Below are 19,466 nucleotides of genomic sequence, written 5' to 3'. Positions count from 1 at the left end.
CAAAGCTCAATTAGAGCTTCTTGGATCTCTCTCCCAGAAACCCTGGTTGTAGAACTTCCTGCTTCAACTGACAATCTAAACACTGTATACTGTTAAGATCTCGTGTTTGAAGAGTTTAGATTGCCAATTGAAGCTGGAAGTTCTCCACCTGAGTTTGTGGGGGGGTCTTCTTATTGAACTTTGAAAAGTTACCACTAAGATGGATGTCTTCTAAGTTAAGAGTACCTCAAGGTTTGGAAGGTGAAGAGGTATTGGATAGGGAAGATTCTGCAACTTCATTAGATTTTCATGAACAAATAGAGAAATGTTTGAAGGCGGCCTTAGATTGCTCATTGAACCATCAAACTTTCTCCATTGAGATTATTCTTAAATGGAAAAAACCCGACAAAAATTTAGGCAAGGATGATTTGAAGGAGGAGAGGAGAAGAAGAGGCTGTTCTTCCATGTCAGTTTGGAGTTGATGCAAATGGTTTTAGCGGTATGCATAAAGCTTGTTTATAGTGTTCCTTTCTTGGCTGAAGGCAAGGTTTTCAGCAGTAACAAATATTTCTTCTCACTCTCTGCTAATCGTCTCATTAAATGTTACACAGCATATTTAAATTGACAATTGAATAAAGATCAAAATAAAAGGTAAGATAAAACAAGAAAACCCAAATCTCAAAGCATCAACCTGTTACACACAAATTTGAGGAATGTGAAAGTCTGTAAATCCAAAAACAAGTACCATCCAAACACTTGGAACTAGACAAAATGTTGCAACAAGAATCATGGAAGTTTCTGGGGTTGATTCACGTTCATCAACTCTTCTCGTCTTCGATGGTTGTTTCCAGTTCCAAAGTCCATCAAAGAGCTTCATGGATTTACCTTCATCAACTCTCTTCATCTATGAGAATGGTTGATTCACTACCGATTCCAAGGTCCATCAGTGATGCCATTTCATCGTCAAGCAGTATTGGCAACGGGGAACCCTGAAAATCAAGGAAAGGTTACCCAGCTTAGACAGAGCACTTGCTCAGCTAAAATGCCACCTGAGAAATTTTTCTGGGAAAGTTCCTAGAAAATTTTCTTGGTATCCATTTGGCAATGTCTGAACTTCAGGAATTCATGAAAAATACAGTTTCCAAGTCCCACCAACTCGAGGATCGATATTTTTGAGTTTCCATGATCATATTATCAAAATGTATCAGAATGTCCAAATGAAGGCACAGTACTTCATCACATACCAGACATAAATAACCAGAAGTCACAACAAAAGGATGTCAAATACAAACCTCTTCTTGAAGAAACAATCTCGGCTTGATAGATTTCAATTTGAAGAAACTCTCACAAAGATTCTTTAGCTTGCCAATCTGAAAGAAATGCAATATTTAAGCCACTTGTTAAAACTACCTCTGGGCTAAACCCATGCTTCAAGAAAAAGATGGAAGTGCTGTTACCGTGGTGGTTGCTGGCAGTTTCTTTGTCAGCGGGGGCTTTTCGCCTATGGATGCTCCAATGCATTTCAGATTGATAGCTACAAAAAGGGCAGATAAGAATCATTAGGATATCGACATTTTAAGTCCATGTTAAATGCTGATCAGGAAATTTTTGTATCGTACAAAGAAGTCCAGAAGCCATTTTTTGAGGACCAGCTGCTCCAGTCAAGGGTCTTTCATCCTCGATTCCATGAAATTCTTTAAGCTCGGCAAACCTGGAATTGAGTTCAGGTCCAGAATCAGAGGCTGGAAGGTTGATATAATGATTAGAAAAACGAACACATGGGAAAACAGTAGCAAATATTTTGATCATTGGTGGGTAGGGCATACCCAATTTTGCCTAAAAAACAATATGGTACATATTATACACTATGTATGATACATGTGGACTTTGAATGTTCTCGTCGTCAGTTTCTAAGAAATAATTATTCCAAACTCTGTCTCTCATCTGATTAGGGATCTTACATCAGTTGAAAATCTCACAGCATCACAGCATAAGGAATTCCGATGCTTGGACCGAAACACAAGAACCATCATCACAATTGCAGTTGTTCAAGCTGATTGTTTTCTGTCCATGTATCTTTCCTTATTGTTTGATACAAAGAAAGCAAGGAACAGAATGCCATTACTGTGTCCCAATAAAATTAAGGCTTTGTGTGTAGTTATCAACCAATCATTGACCTCTTCTCTAACATATGCAAATTCAAGTGCAGCTCAAGACAACATTGATGTGGCACTGAGCATCAATGACAATTATTTTCAGGTAAATAATTTTCTGGGATGGCTTACTTTTTTATCAACATAATCTCTGTAGTATTGTCAGAAAGAATATTCAGGATGTGAGCAGAAATACAACTTTGCAATATAGAATTTGACGTCAGTAGAACTCTAGGGAAATGTCTGTTTGGGAACTGCTTTTAAAACAAAAAACTGTTTTCCAAACTCAAAAACATGTTTGGTAATTTTTTGAGGACTTATTCTGAAAGCAAGGTGTTTTCTGAAAATATATTTTAACCGTTTTCAATTGTTCCCACATAATTTCTGAGGTTTGTTTTAAAAAATAATTATGCAAGTATGAAGAACAATTGAAAATAAAACACTACACATAAAAGTTGTTTTTTAGAAATATTTGGAAACACAGAAAATAGGTTGAAAAAAATTCTGAGTTCCCAAATAAACTTTTGTCATAAAAAACATTAAAGAACTGTTTTTAAAAAATTATTCTCAAAAGCTATTTTTGAGATTTGTTTTCGAAAACATTCCCAAACAGGCCCTAGTATTTTATTTCCACAAATTACAGAAAATCTTTCTTTCATTCTCTCTGATGCAAAACATGCTAACAAGAAAATGGAAACTTGGTTTAATTGAGTTCCCTGAATTGGAAATATCATAATACACATTGCAGTCTACTTTAGCTTAAGTAGTAATTGATTAGGAGCTTACATTGGCAGATCCTTAACAAGTTTTATAGGCTATAGCAAGTTACTCAAGCAGTTCATAAACAGCATTCAGCCAATGGTTTCAATTGTGTACAGCAAAGGGCGGTGAATGTAACTGTAGCAAAAAAAAAAGGACAAAAAAAGAAAAAGAAAAAGAAGAGAAGACCTGGGGTGAAGCCGCTTGATTTCTTCTGGGTTGCCATGCATCTTTGATATGACTAAGCGAACATACCTGTAAAATTCTGAGTCAGAAACAGAATTCTAATTCTCAGACAATCCACATGTTTAGTACAACCAACTCCAGTTACAGCTGATCTCTAAGGGCCTCTTAAAGGAAAATAAATCACAATGAACACAAATGTGGACTCCAGTGTCTATGAGTTTTTCAACCAACAATAAATGAACATTTCAAAACTTGAGAAGTGCCTGAGGGGCACCATAGGATAGAGGTATGGGCATTGGGATATGTCCAAGAAAAAGAAGAGGACCACATTAGTAACTGGTTAGGACTTCTCTTGCACACTTCATTTCCTATATTACACGGTCCACTCAAGTTAAGCATTTTATGTTAAAAGGTACCCCATCTCAACATTGGTTATAAACGAAGAAAATAATGGATACATCAAGAATTTAGATATTCCCATGGTCCTAAGATTCAGAGGTTAGAAGGATCTGCAACCTAGACATGAACCAACACCCAATGCCAGATCCTGAGCCTTGGTTTCCAGCTCGATAAAATTGTAGAAATGATACACGCCAAAATACCAAAAAAACAAACATTTAAAAAATGGTAAAAATTATTAATTCAACACAAACATGGTCGGTCAGTATTTTCCTTTTCCTTCTTTCTTTTATTTTGATTCTTCTGAAAATAAAGTAAGAAATGATTTGCGGGACTAAAATGAGCTCTAGAGAGCCTAGGATAAACACATGAAAACAAAGAAACATATAGTTATTAGCGTATTGGAAACGAATAAAATAAATGTCTAACTTAAATACATGGTTTAAAATTTGTGCAGGCCCACAGAAACCTAAGGTAAGGAAAAGATAACATAATGGACTGGCCTGGGAAAGGAAAAACTTACCGGATCTCAGATTCCTTCCGCTCACGAGGACTGACCTGAAAGGTTTTTACAGACAGATACATCAGATTTATCACAACCTTGTAAAGCAGCAATTGGGTTCATACACAACATCTAGAGTTTACCTCACTCCCATTCAGTATTTCAACTTTCGATAACCTTGCAATTAAAACAAATCTTGGGATACCACCTCTTCCAGGATCAGCTACTGGATTCTCAGAAAGCCTAATATCCTTTCCACATGAAGAAAGAAAACAATCAGAACACAGACCCTTCAACTTGTAAAGTTGATGATTGATGACTAAGTGTATGTTGAAGTTCATTATCACAATAGACAATTCAGTTTCCATTCCCACTGTGCAATCAGATTAAGTCCTAGTTAGCAGTGACAAATTCTCCAAATAGGAGATTGAGCTTTGCTATTCACATCATTATTCTGGACAGTCAAATTGCTATCTGACCAGAAAAAATAACCTGAGAAACCAAATTTTATACATGACCTATGATTTACAACCAATAATGGTATTACAAACCCTAGAAATTCAGCTTATTTTTGCATCACTACAGTATGCATATAAAACTAATCTGGTGACTCAGAAGAAGTATGAAAGAAGGGTCAGTCACAACACAAAACCTTACCTTCAACATAGGGAAAGAATTTAGCGAGTCAACAGAGGCCAGATCCTCGATGTTGTTACCACCTGAAGCATGAACGAATAAAAAACTAAATAAACATTCATAAGAATCCATGGATGAATAAAAACTAAATAAGCATTCATAAGAATCCAAGATAGCCAAAAATAAGGATGTGAGAATGCTTAAAGAGGAGTCTTGATATATTACCTAGAAGAAGACAATGCAAATTCTGGAAGGGCCTACAACCTTTTTCAAGAAAGTCAATACCGTTGAGCAGTTGATGTATTGCATCAGAATCAGGGTAAAATATGTGCTTCAAATGGTTCTTGTTCAAATGAAGCTGCTCCAAGCTGAACACTATGCATAAGAAAATTTGGCAACATATACAGTAAACTTTATCTTAAGATTTTCAACAAAAAAAGGACAGTTCTTTCTAATACCTTCTGAGCTGGGAAAGCTTTAAGATTTCATCCCATTCAGCTATACAGTTATCTTCCAAATTCAGAAGCCGCAGATAATCAAATCCTTGGACAATAGAGGAAGAGGCAGGCTGGATAACAAGAAATAAAAAGAAAGGAAGGGATGTGCTGTTAAACAGCTGTATAGATGTTTGAGAATTTAGAACTGCTTAAGCAGAAATATAAAAATAAAAATAGAAATAGAAATCCAAAGAAAACCAGTGGCACCCATCAAATAGAAATGGAACAACGAAAATTAACAACAATCAAGAACAATGTATTCTTAGTCAGAAAACCATTCCATCCTAAGCTTTAAGGTCTCCCAATTCTTAAAGCATTCCTATAGGGGAGTGTTGAGTGTAAGTGTTCAAGAAAACATTGCCCTTGAGGCCTGGCTCAAGTGCCAAGGGGTTGGGGTGAGGATGTGGGAAGTTCCAAGTTCAAATCCCAGTTAGTACAAAAAAAGAAGAAAGAAACGGTTACCAATCAAAAACAATAATAATAAAATCTTCAAGACAATATAACTTGCTTAGTACATTCTTCTGTCATGCAACCTTCCAAAGGCAAAGGTTCCTTCCATCATGCTTATTTCTTTCATTTTTAGTTTTAGTAACAGGGAAACCTATTAGCCCCACTTCTCAGATATGGGGGAAAACAATGGATGCACAATCTTCCCCTCAAGGATTGTATCTCAAATAAGCTCAGAAAGGACACCTCCTGTCATGCTCATTAGCACAACTCTGTTAATAATTCTTACTCTTGATGAGCAACCAAACACAAATTGGATCTATCTTTCCAAATTTAATTAGACCTCCATAAGATGTTGAAACTTGATATATTCTCCTAGTATTGAGTTGTTAGGATTTGATAAATGGTAAAGGGGGATGGCATAAAGGCAGCCATACCATAAAATTTTTTAAATTTGCAGTTTCACCACTGGGGAGAAGGGTAATTCTCAATCAATGGACTTGCCCTCATATTGAATGTCTCAAGCTTAACCTCAAAGAATGTGCATTGGACAATCCAGTGCCACATAGGCATTGGGCACATCTTCAGATATCATTTTTTTTGTGTTGATTTAGATCTTCTCTATTTCCTAAAAAGAGGATTTCAATACATTTGAGCAGCGATAGAGTCATTGTGAGTAAATTTTTTCTGGAGCTATCATGGCTTACATTTTCAACATGCTTGGAGGAGCATACAGTGATTTGTATAATGGTGCAATAGCTTATTTTGCAATTAATGTTTTTCTATATTAAGAAATTTTATTATTATACTGAAAAAAATGTGATTGTTTGTCAAAAAAGATATTTATAGTTAGTTTCTTTCTCTTTTCTTCAACCTCCATGCCATGATTACTACATGTCTTTGGGCTCTTCATTATTTTTTTCTTTCACTTTCATGTACCATTCTATACTTTCTGTTTAGCAAGCCTGATGGAGAATCTAAAAGACTGCATGAGATGAGACAAGTCAGCTTTTTGCATCTTTGGCAACCTAATCAAAGAACAACCAGGATCGGTCGCGGGGTTCCTGTGTTGAGGGGGCTCTTTCAGAGCATGGTGAGCAAAAGAAGTGCAGCCCTTTGCTCACTCTACTTTAACAGAACAAAGGAATGGCATAATAGTACACCTCAAAGAATGTATAATTTAAAATAATTCCCCAACCAAATTAAAATTGATCACAGACTAAGGAAACTTAGCAAACACCATTGGAGGGGAAATAACACACCGTTATTGCCCTTAAATTGTTTCCCATCAGATGTAGTTCTTCTATTGCTGGAAGTGAATGCCTAATTATTTCAACCTGCCAACATAAAAGATGATATTTTTAGTGACTCGAATAAATTCTAGGGAAGTATAGGAGGTGAAGAAGAAGAAGAGGAAGAATAAAAATAATAAAAAATGGGACACCTCCTTCCATTTAATGCCAGTATTGTTTAAAACCAGAACCCGGAGGTTCATTAGAAGTGGTAGCCCAGTAATATCATGTGCCATAAGGTTGTTAGATAGGTTTAGAGCTGCAAGGCCTGGTAACTGTTCACAGATAGTTCCAACATCCTGCAAGGGAAGAGACCAATTTAAACAAGAAAAACAGTTGTTCAGCATAAGTAATTATTCCTCTAAAAGCTGTCTGCCAATGACAAATATGCACATGAATAGGTTTTTCATTTTAACATTTACACTTGCAAGCTTTTGAAGTGGGAAAAGAAATCTTTGGATCATCATGATATTGACCACCCAAATTCACACAATAAAATTTATTACAAGTTTATAATATCCTGATTTCCTAAATTAATTATTGTACAAGAGATACAATAAATATAGATTCATATGACATTGGCACCCATAGTTGTCAACACATAGACCAAATTTTGTATTTATTTTTCTATATTTATGTGTTCTGCATCACATTATAAGGTGTGCTTTAATTTGTTGACATACATTGGGAATTGGTTAGACGAAATATTGGGACATCTATAAAATGCATATATTTTTGGAATAAAGTATAGAGCATATAATGAATTTCATGAAGGATATTAAAGCCTTGCTTGCTTCACTAGATAAGTGTTCTGTACAAGATATACATATTCCAAGATATTATATCATTTTGGATAAACCAAATAAATATGAGATTCAACAAACCCAACAATCATGGATGATCAGAGCTGAAAATGCAGTAAATTGTAAGGGATACTTTTGTCACAAGTTCACAATAACCATTTAAGATCCCAAAACAAAGCAAGGATAGTGAAAGAAAATATAAGAGGAAGGAGGTACTTGTACATGTGGATCTTAATTGGAAAATGGGTTCAGGCCACGCCACACCAAGCAATTGAGAAGTTGCAATAGGGCTTGAAAATGCGTTCTTGTATATAATATATTTGGCCTTTTTGTGCACTTCTCTGACTTGATCCAAATCCAACTGAAAAACTTGTGCCATTACTTGTTTAAGTAACCCAGACTCAGTATACTTACCTGAAAACTTGGTGATCATAATCAAAATCCATGTGAACTCTAACCTATGCTTAGTCCCTTGGAAGTATGTAACTCATACTCACCCAAATTTGTACTGGAATTGCCAACCTAGCTATGTAATGACAAAATTTTCTGAAAAGAAGAGTGGAAGTGACTCTGCAATGCATAATAACTATGGTCCTTTAGGAATACAATTCTACATTCTATCTTGAGCACCTATCCCATGAACCAAATGTTGCCTTTAGGTAAAAGTACCAAATAATATAATACATTAACAAAATGAGATACTAGAGCTTTGATGGAATCAATTTAACAAAATAAGACATTTCAAGACATTGATTCATCATAAAATCCATGAGAGGCACATTCCTACAAGAGCCTGACTAAACTACCAACAAATGCACTGTGAGAACGTATATGGTATGTTTAAGGTAAGTTCCAACAATTATTATGACTCATTCCAAAAGGAGGGAAAAAGAACTGCAGAAAAGAAACGAGTAGAAAAGAAAAGAAAAATTACAAAAGCATATTCCACTCTTGAGAACCCCCAAAAGAAGAAAAATGAAATAAATTCAAAGCAGAAGGCAGGGAAAAAAGGAGTTTCGAATAGTTCGATTTTAAATTTCAAGTACCCTTTAGAGACAGTAAAATAATCTTTCTAAGAATAAAACTTTGATTTTTCTTGAAAACTATAAGATAATAGTCAAACATTCATGTGTCTACGTATCATATATCTGCCAATTGTGTACCTGAAGAAAGACTTAAGAAGCAAGACATCTTACACATTATTTTGCATGAAAGAATATCTTAATAAGGGCTAATAATGCACATGATTTTATTATGGTAATGGGTTGCCCAGGACTCAAACCTGAAACTAGTCAAATAGAGTAGATAATTTCCTTCTTTATGTATCATTTTGTACATACATTATATTTTGTAGTGCATATTTTTTAAAATTGGTGTCAATACAAACTAACTGCTCCTCAAGTAGGCTGAGTTTTCCCATCTGAGCCCAGCTCAACCATTTATCTTGGCTTTAAGTTTTTTACAATCAGGATTGGGCTTGGTTGGGAAAGCTTAACCCAAACTTCTAGACCATATCTAAGATTCGATTGGGCATAGATATGAAGCCTTGAAAAACTTGAGCAGACCAAATTCAATGTAAATAGGTAAACATTACATATGACCCTTAAGAAAAAATTTTCCCACTTGGCCTAGCCAGCCTGGAAACCCAATTACAAAAGCCTAGATGCCTTTTGTTTTCCAAGAGTAGGATTCTAGATTGAACTACATCATTCCTAAACTGATCCCTATTTAATTTCTGAACATTGCCACCTTTTGGTGGATCCAATTGATTAAGTGAGCGCCTCCTTTTCCTTTTTGGAGAACATGGCTCCAGCATCCCAAATTTTGGGATACTGTGGTGGAATTAGCATCAAATTACTGGGTGAAAAAGCCATGAATTTATGCAAGAGCTTAGGGTAATCAAACTCAATAAAGTATGCATTGGGTAATATGAGAGAGGAAATCATTGGTGCTTAAGGATGTTGATGATGTTGACCCTCTTAAGGGATTTGGGGAAAATGATGGATAGTCTAAGGTCTGTTAGAATCTCTAAGAAAGCAAAGTTGTGAGTAATCATGTTCAGAGAGAAGGTGAGATGAAAGCAAAAACTAGAGTTAATTGCGTTAAGAATTGGATTGCAGCTCTAAATTTTCCCATAGGGAGGCTGGTGGTAAGAGAAAAAGGAAGTTGATTAAGGCCTTGTGTGGATTGACTTCTAAGAAGCCAAAAGCTCTTTTTTAAGCTTAATAAGAGTTTCTACACCTGTTTGACTAATTTTGTTCATAAATTTATGGCTTAAAAAAAAGAGCTTAATGTGGAAGTCAAGAAAATATTGCTTCTCATAGAAGCTCTATTTTGGCTTATGCAAGAAGTTCTTTCATGTTTAATAAAACTTTTACAATTTGAATATGACTCTTTAAAATTTGTGACTTGGGCCTTGCCTTCAACTTCCAGATAAAGCCAGATACAAGAAGTTATCCTAAACAGGCTCCGAGTCAATTTGTATGCTGATAATCTAGCCAAAAAACATTTTTCACAACAAAATTGCAAAAAGAATGATATAGAATCTACCTTGTGCACAAGGCAAGGAGAGTTAATAAATTATATTTTTTGATTGGCACAAAAAATATATATATATATATATTAACACCACCTAGCAAAAGCACTCCAATACATAGGAAGTATACAAAGTTTATAAATTATATAATTATGAAATCAACTACTTGAACTAATAAACCCACAACTTAAACAAAATCTCTATGCTCCAGCATGCTAGGAAGTTACAAGGTCAAAATCAAGATAATAATCATATCAAAAACCTTCTAGGCAGAGGTGGTGCAACTGAGGTAAACAATGTTGTAGATGCAACAGCTTAGGAATCGTACCACTGTTAAGACTAAGCAACAGATTCCATCATTTTGAAGTTCCAAACGGATCATCAAGAATCAATGACAGTACAGAGGCAAATAGTCATTACTGGCCACCCACTAGGACAATATAGATTAGATGAGTAAAAACTGTAGTATTCATGGTAAACAAAAATATAGTAGAAATCAAGAAAATGATACAAAAAGTTGTTTAAGTCTAGCACACTCAAAATGCAGCCTTAGCTAGGATGAAGATATAGATTTATATAACCTACTTAAAAAGAAACATACTTTCCATTCTGAAAGCAGATTGCCAGTCAAATCTAGCTCCTTTAGATCTGCAATATGAGCATTAAAGATTTAGTGGAAATTGCAGATTAACCATGCGCAACAGAAGTCTAGTAACATGAAATAGAGGTCACATCCTGCAGGTATAGTCTCATTAATGCGAGGACTTTATAGGTAATTCAAGGGGAAAGATGAGAGACAATCCATCCTGCCTATTGAATTAAACAGGGGGAATTGAAGAACTATTACAAACAAATGCATGTCTATTATACAGGCTTAAAAATATAACCAGCACATAGACATAGAATCTGTTGTTCTGTACAAGGTCTTTAATGCAACCAAAAAATTTATTATTATTAGAAAAATATAACCATCTTGTTATCCTATAACAAACATAAAAAATTTAGATGGAAAAAGAGAGAATAGAGGGTTCATTGATGAGTCTACCCATCTCTGAGGTATCCATTTTTCTTTTATTATATTTACAATACCTTGTTTTGACTGTATCACACTATATATCATTTGTTGGGTCCCTCAAAACCACCCCAATCTAAATATATGACAAGTTTACCAGATATTGTAATTATTGTTGATCAACAAGAAGAATGAAGGACTCTTCATGAATGTATCATTTTTGTTTAATCAATACAAATTGTGGCCCAGTTCTCGCAGATATTTCATTCTATCAAATGATGGCATTATAGCTTCAATCCAAAATAATTCTGAATAAATTTGTATTCCCTATTTGTGAGGGTCATTCTAGTTGCATAAGAAATCCTTGATTAATAATAAGATAAATAACAACTTTTATCAAAGTAATTAAAACGAATACTAATTAAAGAGACCCTTGAATTACTCAATATAGATACCTCAATATCTCTTAGTAATGACCAATGACCGCTAATGTGATTTGGAATAAAATAATAGTAATATCCGTCTATGTAAAACATGACATAGCTCTATCTAAGAACTTCTAAAAATGGAAAAAAGAAAAAAAAAAAAAAAGTTCTGCCCACTTTATTAGGAGGTTAGATTATATACTTTATCTCAACTCAGCCATAAACAAGTTTGAATGAGCTTCTTGCAAGCTAAGCTCAAGTAGTACTTTGCACAATTCTACTTACTAGCTTTTCCTAACTTGTATGTGGTTCACTCGTCTGGGAAGTGTTTTTCCTATCCTAGGCCAAGATCCAAAAGGACTGTTCCATTCCAAACCAGTGCTATGGCATCCTTACTTGACCACCCTTTGCCAAACTACAGAATACATGATGGAGAAGTGATATTCGGTACTTTTTTTTATTAATGCTTGACCCTCAAAGAAATTTTCACAATAAAGCATTATTGGATTCATCCTTGTAATAAGAGAAAAACAATTAGGACATTACAAATAGAAAATACTGAATAAAATACAAAGCATCACAGGTTAGAATACAATAAAAAAAAACTAAATTGAGAGAAAAATGGACAACCTACTTGGCACAACACTACAGATCTCAAATGGGGCTCCAATAGAGCTAACGCCTAAATAAGATAGTGAAGCAGCTGTCAACTCTTCAAATCGACTTAGCTTGTCTTCAATTTGTTCTTTCCCCACAAGTTGAACAGATACTCGTCTGTTGCTTGCTGAAAGGACATACATTTCCTCTGCAACATAATAAGAAACACCAAATAAAATAAACTCTCCAAGGTTTTTTTCATGTTACCCATATCAAAAAAAACATATACTGAGATTACGAGGGTGAAAGCTACAGGAAGACACAAAAAGTTAAAAGCAATGCCTATAAGAAGAAAATAATGCAAGACCTGAACGATGAATAGATCCAAGCCAAATATATAAAGAAAAATGGCCTAATGCAAATGAAACCTATAAATGTATTAAAATATACAGGTTTTGGCAACAAACTCATTCCTAACGGTAGATAGTAGAAGCAGATTGGCATTCGAACTTAGAGTAGTGATAAAAACAACTTTATTGATTGGCACATAACTGTAAGTACTCAAATCCTGTAATGTGATACAAGAAAGCATTGTTTATAAAGTGATTGCATTAGCAAATTCCCAACAGTGATGAAAATTCCAAATAAGAGTGTTGCAGAAAGTAACATAAAGTCTCCACCCCTTCTTCACAAAAGAGTTAACAGATTCCTACTCCCCTCTATTTTTCCTCACTTTCTTTCAAAAAACAACAAAGACATCAGAGAAGCTGCTGCCATCACTTTGGCAATGTCTCACCATTTGCAAGTATACTGGAGAGTCCAGAGTCTAAAACCCCATTCTCATTCTCATTCTCATGCATGCAAGCATGGGAAAATATACTTCACCATGACTTTTAACAAGGCTATTTTACTCTAGGAAGAAAATTTCCAGACTTATACTGCAGTTCTCTTCTAGTTCCCACTTCCCACATAGCCTAGAATCAAGATTATTTGCTCTTAATCTGTAATTACTCAATCCTCAATACTTGTTTCAGCAGAATCAATAAAATTACTGGAAATTCTCGACTATTTCACTTATCCAAATCCTTCTATTAAACTTCAGGCCAAAAATGTATATCAAACAACCATATAATGCAAGGTTAAACTACACTGTATATGCTAAACACTTGAACCTAATGTCTGCATTTCCATCCAAAACATTCCAAAAGCCCTTCAAAAAAGCAACTTTTTCTGAACAAACACAATAAACCCCAAGAAATTACAATATACCCAGACCCCACTAAACAAACACAAACAAAAAACCAAAAAACTAAACAAAAACAATTAAACAAGCAAAAATCACTATTGGGTCATGCCTTCCTCTTCCTTGGAGGTAGTGGATCGGTACCGGAGAAGTAGCGCTTGGAGCAGCGAAATGCCAGCCGATAGATTGTGGGGGCGAACGAACGACCCAGATTTGGCGGCGTGCGCCTGGAAATAGCGGCGTCCGTCTAGGGCGCCGTCGTGTTTGGCGTCGCCATTGTCCCAGTCGACGCCGACCCACGTGCCCGAATAGCCCTGTACGGGTCCGACGTACTTCACTGTGCCCATTCGGCGGGGGTCACCGAGTGAGTGGACTCGCTGGCCAAGTCGAAACTCGGCGGGAGAATCGGCCGAGTCCGGATTCTGCATCTTCACCTTCTTCCTCAGATCACATCATTTCAATGTACAGCTTTGTAGAGAGATATAGGGGCTTGTCATGCATTGCTCTCGTCTCTGAAATTTATCAATTTTATTTTAATAATGATTAAAATAAAAAATAAAACAAAATAAAAAGATTATAAATTCACATTGATTATATTAGGAAATAAATTTATTAGAAAAATGTAGAAAGTTTGAGTTTTTTATTATCCTTTTTATATTTTTTTATATTTTAAATAAAATAATTAATAAATAAATAATATATTTTTTAGTTCAAGCCCAATCCTAACCCTTTACACTTTATCCATGTCAATCTGTCAATCCGAATCTTGGGTTGGGTAGGGATTAAATGGATTGGACCATCCAAAGTTGCAGCCTGATTGAAACCCTATTCTTGATTTTCCAAAATTTATAGGTTGTTTAATAACTTTTTCGAAAATAGGAATGAAAAACAGTTTTTTAAAATTGTTTTATAATGCTTTGGAAAACAAAATTCTATTTGAAAATTTAAAAAAACGCCGCAAAAAGTCTCCAAAAACTAGAGAGCGATGGAAGAGAGAGAGAGCGAGAGCGATGGAGGAGAGTGAGTGAATCTGCGTGCGAATGAGAGTGTAGAGAGCGATGTCCACTCAGGGTCTCGGAAAAGCTTGAGGAAGAGTAGCTTCAGAGGGAAGTCGAAGACTTTCGAGGTTGAGGTAAATGAGAAGAAAGGCAAACTGCAAGCCACTATTGTGGAGAGGAAAAGAGGGATTTCTTCGTGGATCAAGCTGGGAACGGAGAGCCTAAGGCTCTTTATAGAATGTCTGGTTCTTTGCATTAAGGACACGAGAACTGGAAAATGGGAAAGAAAATGGAAGGAAAACGGGAGGTCCTATTTGCTGGTGCGCAATGAAAACAAGAGAGGGTGTTTTCTCCAGCTAGGCGTTGTAGATCTGGATAAGAAAAGGTTCAACATCTTTATCCCCAAAGGAAGATGAGTAAAGGGTGGTTGGGCTTCAATGGCGGAGACGTTACGACGCTTGAGTGTTGCTATTGGAAGGAAGGAAAGCCGGAAGGACAAGACGATGTTGCTGAAGCCCAATTTGGTGAAAACCTTTGCAGAGGTGGTTAAGCTGCCGAGGAGCAAAGGTAGAGTAGCGGTTAGGGTGGAGGTCAAAGAAAATGATCTAAGCCAAAATTTAAACAAGTTGGTTCACTGTCTTGTTGGGTTTTGGAAACCCAGCTCAGTGAGGGGGGACGACTTGAAAAGTTGGAGGACCCAAATGGCAAAAAGTTGGGGGCTGAAGGGCAAATTAGGGTTGGCAAAATTGGAAAGGGGTAAGGTATTGCTGGAATTTGAGTTATTGGCAAAAGCTGAGAAAACTCTAAACCTTGGAAGAATTTCGGTTGGGGAACTTCTTCTGCGCCTAGAGAAATGGAGCCCTGAGACGGGGTGCTTGATGGAAGGGGAGCATATGAGCGAGGCATGGGTGAGAATCGTGGGCTTACCCGTCTCATTATGGGGTCGATCCATCCTAAGAAGGGTAGGGGAGGAGTACGGGGGTTTCTTAGCAATCGATTCCCAAACGGAGAAGCTGGAGGAACTGCAGTGGGCTCGAATTCTGGTGAAGCTAAACGGTGAGGAGCTTCCTAACGTGGTGGAAATTTAGGTTGAAGAGGTTTGCTACTCGTTAACCCTTTGGTGGGAAGAAATTCGGAGCAGAAGAAGAGGTTAAGGGTGAGGTCTATGCACGTGCGGGCAAGTGCATGTTGGAGGAGGATGATGACTCAAGGCTCGAGGCCCAGTTGCAGTCTGCCGATGGGACGCAGGGGCAGACAAGCGGGTCGGTGCGCCCTTTGGATCGTCTTCGGAGCCTTGACGGGTCGTCGGATAGGCCTCATGGAGGACTGCAGCTTTTGGGTGGGCCTTCTAAGCCAGGCCCAGTAGAAGACCCATAGAGTACTAATTTGGTTTATGGGCCCGTTGGGCCAGATCCAGTTTTGTCTACCTCAAATGAGGTTGGGTCACTTCTTATTGGGCTGACAACTGTGAAGGACCCTGGGTGGGCCAAGGCAAAAGAGACATTCGTGGTGCCTGGGCCGGACATTTGTCGAGGCCCGCCCCAGCCTTTGGTTGAGGACATAGCCCAAGTTGGTGTGGCCCACCCCTTGGTTTTGTCTGGCCCAAGCTTATTGAGGGGTCCAGACCCTGGAATCTCTATTTTCTAGGTGAAGGATGGCTTGCGAAAGCAAATTGAGGAAGAGCTCCATTCTAAGGAGAGATCAAAGACTGACCTTGCATTAATTGAGGAAGCATTGAGGTATGGGAACACTTTTAATGGAATGTTGGCTTCTGGGTTCTCTTCTTCTCCTTTTTTTTTTTTCCGGTTGGGAGACAGTCTAGGGGGAAACCCCGCTTCGCTTGTTCAATGCTCCGGGATCTACAGAGGATGAGACCGTCACTCACTGGGAGTTGATGGAGGTAAACAATGGTAGCAATGAAGAAAGTAGAGAGGAGTTGTGCTTAGTTCAAACTATGCCACAAGAAGTAAAAGGCTGGGAGGAGGTCAGTTGGAGGAAAGCGATCTGGCTAGGTTTAGTAAGTTCCTGGGGTTTCCGACAAAGGGATTGGAGAAAGACATTTTGGATTTTTTTGGTTAAAATCATAAATAGAAGGGAGAGAGTTCATAGAAAAACTCTTCTAGAGAAATCTAAATTTGAAAAGGAATTAAAAAGACTAGAGTGCTCCATTAACTACGAGGGATGGGGGGAAACATAAATGTGGTATGCAAGAAAGAGGGTGTCAAATCATGGAAGTCCAATGAAGTTAAGGCTTTTGAGTTGGAATGTGCGTGAAGCTAACGATAGCTCTAAAAAAAGGTGATTAAGGCCCTGATTAGAAGTCAGATGGTGGACTTGTTCTGTCTTCAGGAGACGAAAATTCAGGCAATGTCAGAAGGTGTGGTGAGGAGTTTGGGCACTGGTAGGTTTCTAGACTAGGGTACCCTGGATGCTTATGGCTCTGCGGGAGGGATATTGATTTGTTGGGATAAAAGGACCCTGGATGTGCTTGAGATGGAAGTGGGACACTTCTCAATTTCCTGTAGGCTCAGGAATGTGAAAGATGGGCTCGTTTGGATTTTCACAGGTGTGTACGAGCCGTTCTCTAGACAGGAAAGGGATTGTTTGTGGGAGAAGCTAGGGGCGATCAAAGGCATTTGGGATGATCCCTGGTGTTTAGGGTGACTTCAATGTCATTCTCTCCCAAAGGGAAAGGAGTAGCCAGGGAAGGTGATTGGAGCCAAAATATGTGCTCTAATGGCACATATTCGATATGATTTGTGCACCAAAGGACATTCAAATCACCCAACTTGACCTAAATCAATGCTAAGGCCCTAGCCATGAGTTTAATCTATACTTTGGAGATTTATCTCAGGTTCAAGGGAAGAAAATTGTGCAAATTGAATGACTTTAGATTTTGAAAGATCAAGAAGGGCTAAATGAGGAAATAAGTGAGTCAAGACTCATTGAACGTAAGGAAAGGCAAAACAATGATATCATGAGGTTGGAGGATGATAGATGAGCATTATGGAGTAAGAAAGAAGGCAAGAAAGCATGGGAAGTGAGGCATAAAGCAAGATTGAGCTGCATGGAAATTTAGAACTCAAAAATCTGATGGCATTATATACTCTGACTTTGAGGACAAATTTGGAGCACTTTCTGGAGTCCATTATATACATACTATATATCGTTTCGAAGCTCGGGAAGTCAGGAGTCCAACGCTTCAAACGGTTTGCAAATCGGAGCTGAAATGAAGAAGTTATGGCCATTTGAAGACAACTACACCAAGCTGGAGGGTCATTTCGAAATGATTTCGAAATTCAACTTATGATTTCGAAATTCAACTTGTGAATTCGAAATCCACTTCGAAATGACACCAATTTCGAATTCACCCACTGCCACTTTGATGTTCCGCCTCCTCTACCTCGGGAATTGCATCTAAAGCACTCCATCCGCCCTAGGTGGACCCCACACGACTAGGAATCACCATTTTATTATTTTTTAATCATTTTTAGGAATTTATTTTGTAATAAGTGGCCAATGAGAGTGTGCCACATGTTAGGTAATTGAGGATACTATATAAACTCTCTCAATTCTAGGTTTTAAGGATCTTGGATTTTTTTTGAGAGTTTGACATTGAAGGTGGAAGAAGACGAGAACTTTGGTTTGTTTTCTTGTTTCTTCTTTATTGAATATATTGTTTTTAGTTTCTTTTGATTCAAATTATGGATTTTTACCCTATTATGGATTGTGAATGTGACATCACCCCATGAGAGGCTAAGAGCCAACTTGGGGCTTGAAGCATGAAAACCTAAGGGCTAGGAAATCTATAGGGACAATGGGTAAATTACTATAACAATGAGATTAATTATTGGTTGGATGACAATTTATTATTATTTTTATCCTATCCTTGTGAGTTCGTTTAGGGAATAATACGGTAGGTTATTACTCGATACTAGTGATTCTTGGTAATTCTTGATCATTTGTTTTCCTCGTCTTACCAGCCGTTATTTGCCCCTAAACAAAGCTATAAGGAGTAGGAAGGGTTAAAAAGCCAAATCTTAAATTGATAATCAATCTCATTATTTGATGGTTTTAGGAATCTGTTTTAAAAAGGAAAAATTAGGTTTCGGATGCAATTTTGAGTTATAGAACCCAACTTGATCGCGAGTGGCCAAGGATCCCAAAAACCTAAGATCATATTACTTAAAATACCCTTGTTTTCTATAATTTCTATACCCTAGGTTGGATTGTGGAAAACCCCAAACTTGAATCAATTGAATTTAAAATCAATATTCATTTTCTTTTATTAATTGAATTTCTTTTACTTGGTTTCACATTATTCACATATTGTTTTTCACTTAAGGATTTAAACAAAAACAATTCATTTATTCTAGTATTGACAATTTTCATAAGCCAGTCCTTGAGAACGATACCCGGAATACTACAAAAGCCGTAGTGACTCTTTCTCTAGTTTTTCTTGACCAGAGTTACTACGTAAAAAGGCAAAGTATTTTGGTACAATAGAGAAATTTCGGTCAAGAAAATGGCGCCGTTGCCGGGGATTGGCAATCGTCATAACTAGGATATAGTGAATTACTTTGTTTTAGTTCTTTTATTTTTTTTTTTATCTTTATACATATTTTTCTTCTATTTTATGCTTGGTTGGGAAAGAGATCTTTCAGGTGACTTCAATGTCATTCTCTCCCAAAGGGAAAGGAGTAGCCAGGGAAGGCTAACTAGTGCAATGAGAAGGTTTGCTCAGATTATTGACGAGCTAGAGCTACTTGATCTTCCTTTGCAAGGGGGTGTGCTTACCTGGAGTGGGGGTAGGAATAATCAGTCTTGGGTTAGACTGGATAGATTCCTAGTGACCTAAAATTGGCTTGATCAATTCAGTGGGGTTGTCCAAAGCAGGCTGCCTAGACCCATTTCATACCACTTTCCCATCTTGCTAAAGAGTGGTGGGTTAAGGCAGGGCCGCTCCCCGTTTAGGTTTGAAAACATGTGGTTTAAAGTTGAT

At 37.1% G+C, this 19,466-nt stretch overlaps 1 protein-coding gene across 1 annotated transcript; it reads right to left on the bottom strand.

Moving 5' to 3' along the window:
* Nucleotides 1-537: 537 nt before the first annotated feature.
* LOC117907466 (tubulin-folding cofactor E) lies at nt 538-13,962 on the bottom strand. The gene is made up of 15 exons (XM_034821011.1): nt 13,579-13,962; nt 12,261-12,431; nt 10,791-10,837; nt 7,003-7,149; nt 6,821-6,895; nt 5,073-5,182; nt 4,840-4,982; nt 4,636-4,697; nt 4,122-4,229; nt 4,000-4,034; nt 3,081-3,146; nt 1,599-1,690; nt 1,437-1,513; nt 1,272-1,349; nt 538-968 (listed from the first exon to the last, which is right to left on the bottom strand). The coding sequence occupies exons 1-15, from the start codon at nt 13,892-13,894 to the stop codon at nt 870-872; spliced, it is 1,626 nt and encodes a 541-aa protein (XP_034676902.1). The 5' UTR covers nt 13,895-13,962; the 3' UTR covers nt 538-869.
* Between the last annotated feature and the right edge of the window lie 5,504 nt (nt 13,963-19,466).

Source organism: Vitis riparia, chromosome 18 (genome assembly GCF_004353265.1).
Source record: "Vitis riparia cultivar Riparia Gloire de Montpellier isolate 1030 chromosome 18, EGFV_Vit.rip_1.0, whole genome shotgun sequence".
Taxonomy (NCBI): domain Eukaryota; kingdom Viridiplantae; phylum Streptophyta; class Magnoliopsida; order Vitales; family Vitaceae; genus Vitis; species Vitis riparia.
Note: the sequence above shows the minus strand (reverse complement) of the source record. Positions and strands in the feature narration are given on the sequence as shown.

Coding starts and splice junctions, on each gene's coding strand:
- LOC117907466 (XM_034821011.1), bottom strand. CDS start 13,894: ATGCAGAATCCGGACTCGGCCGATTCTCCCGCCGAGTTTCGACTTGGC. Junction 4,230..4,635: donor ATTCTTTCCCTATGTTGAAG/GTAAGGTTTTGT, acceptor TCATGTGGAAAG/GATATTAGGCTTTCTGAGAA. Junction 3,147..3,999: donor CGGAAGGAATCTGAGATCCG/GTAAGTTTTTCC, acceptor AGAATTTTACAG/GTATGTTCGCTTAGTCATAT.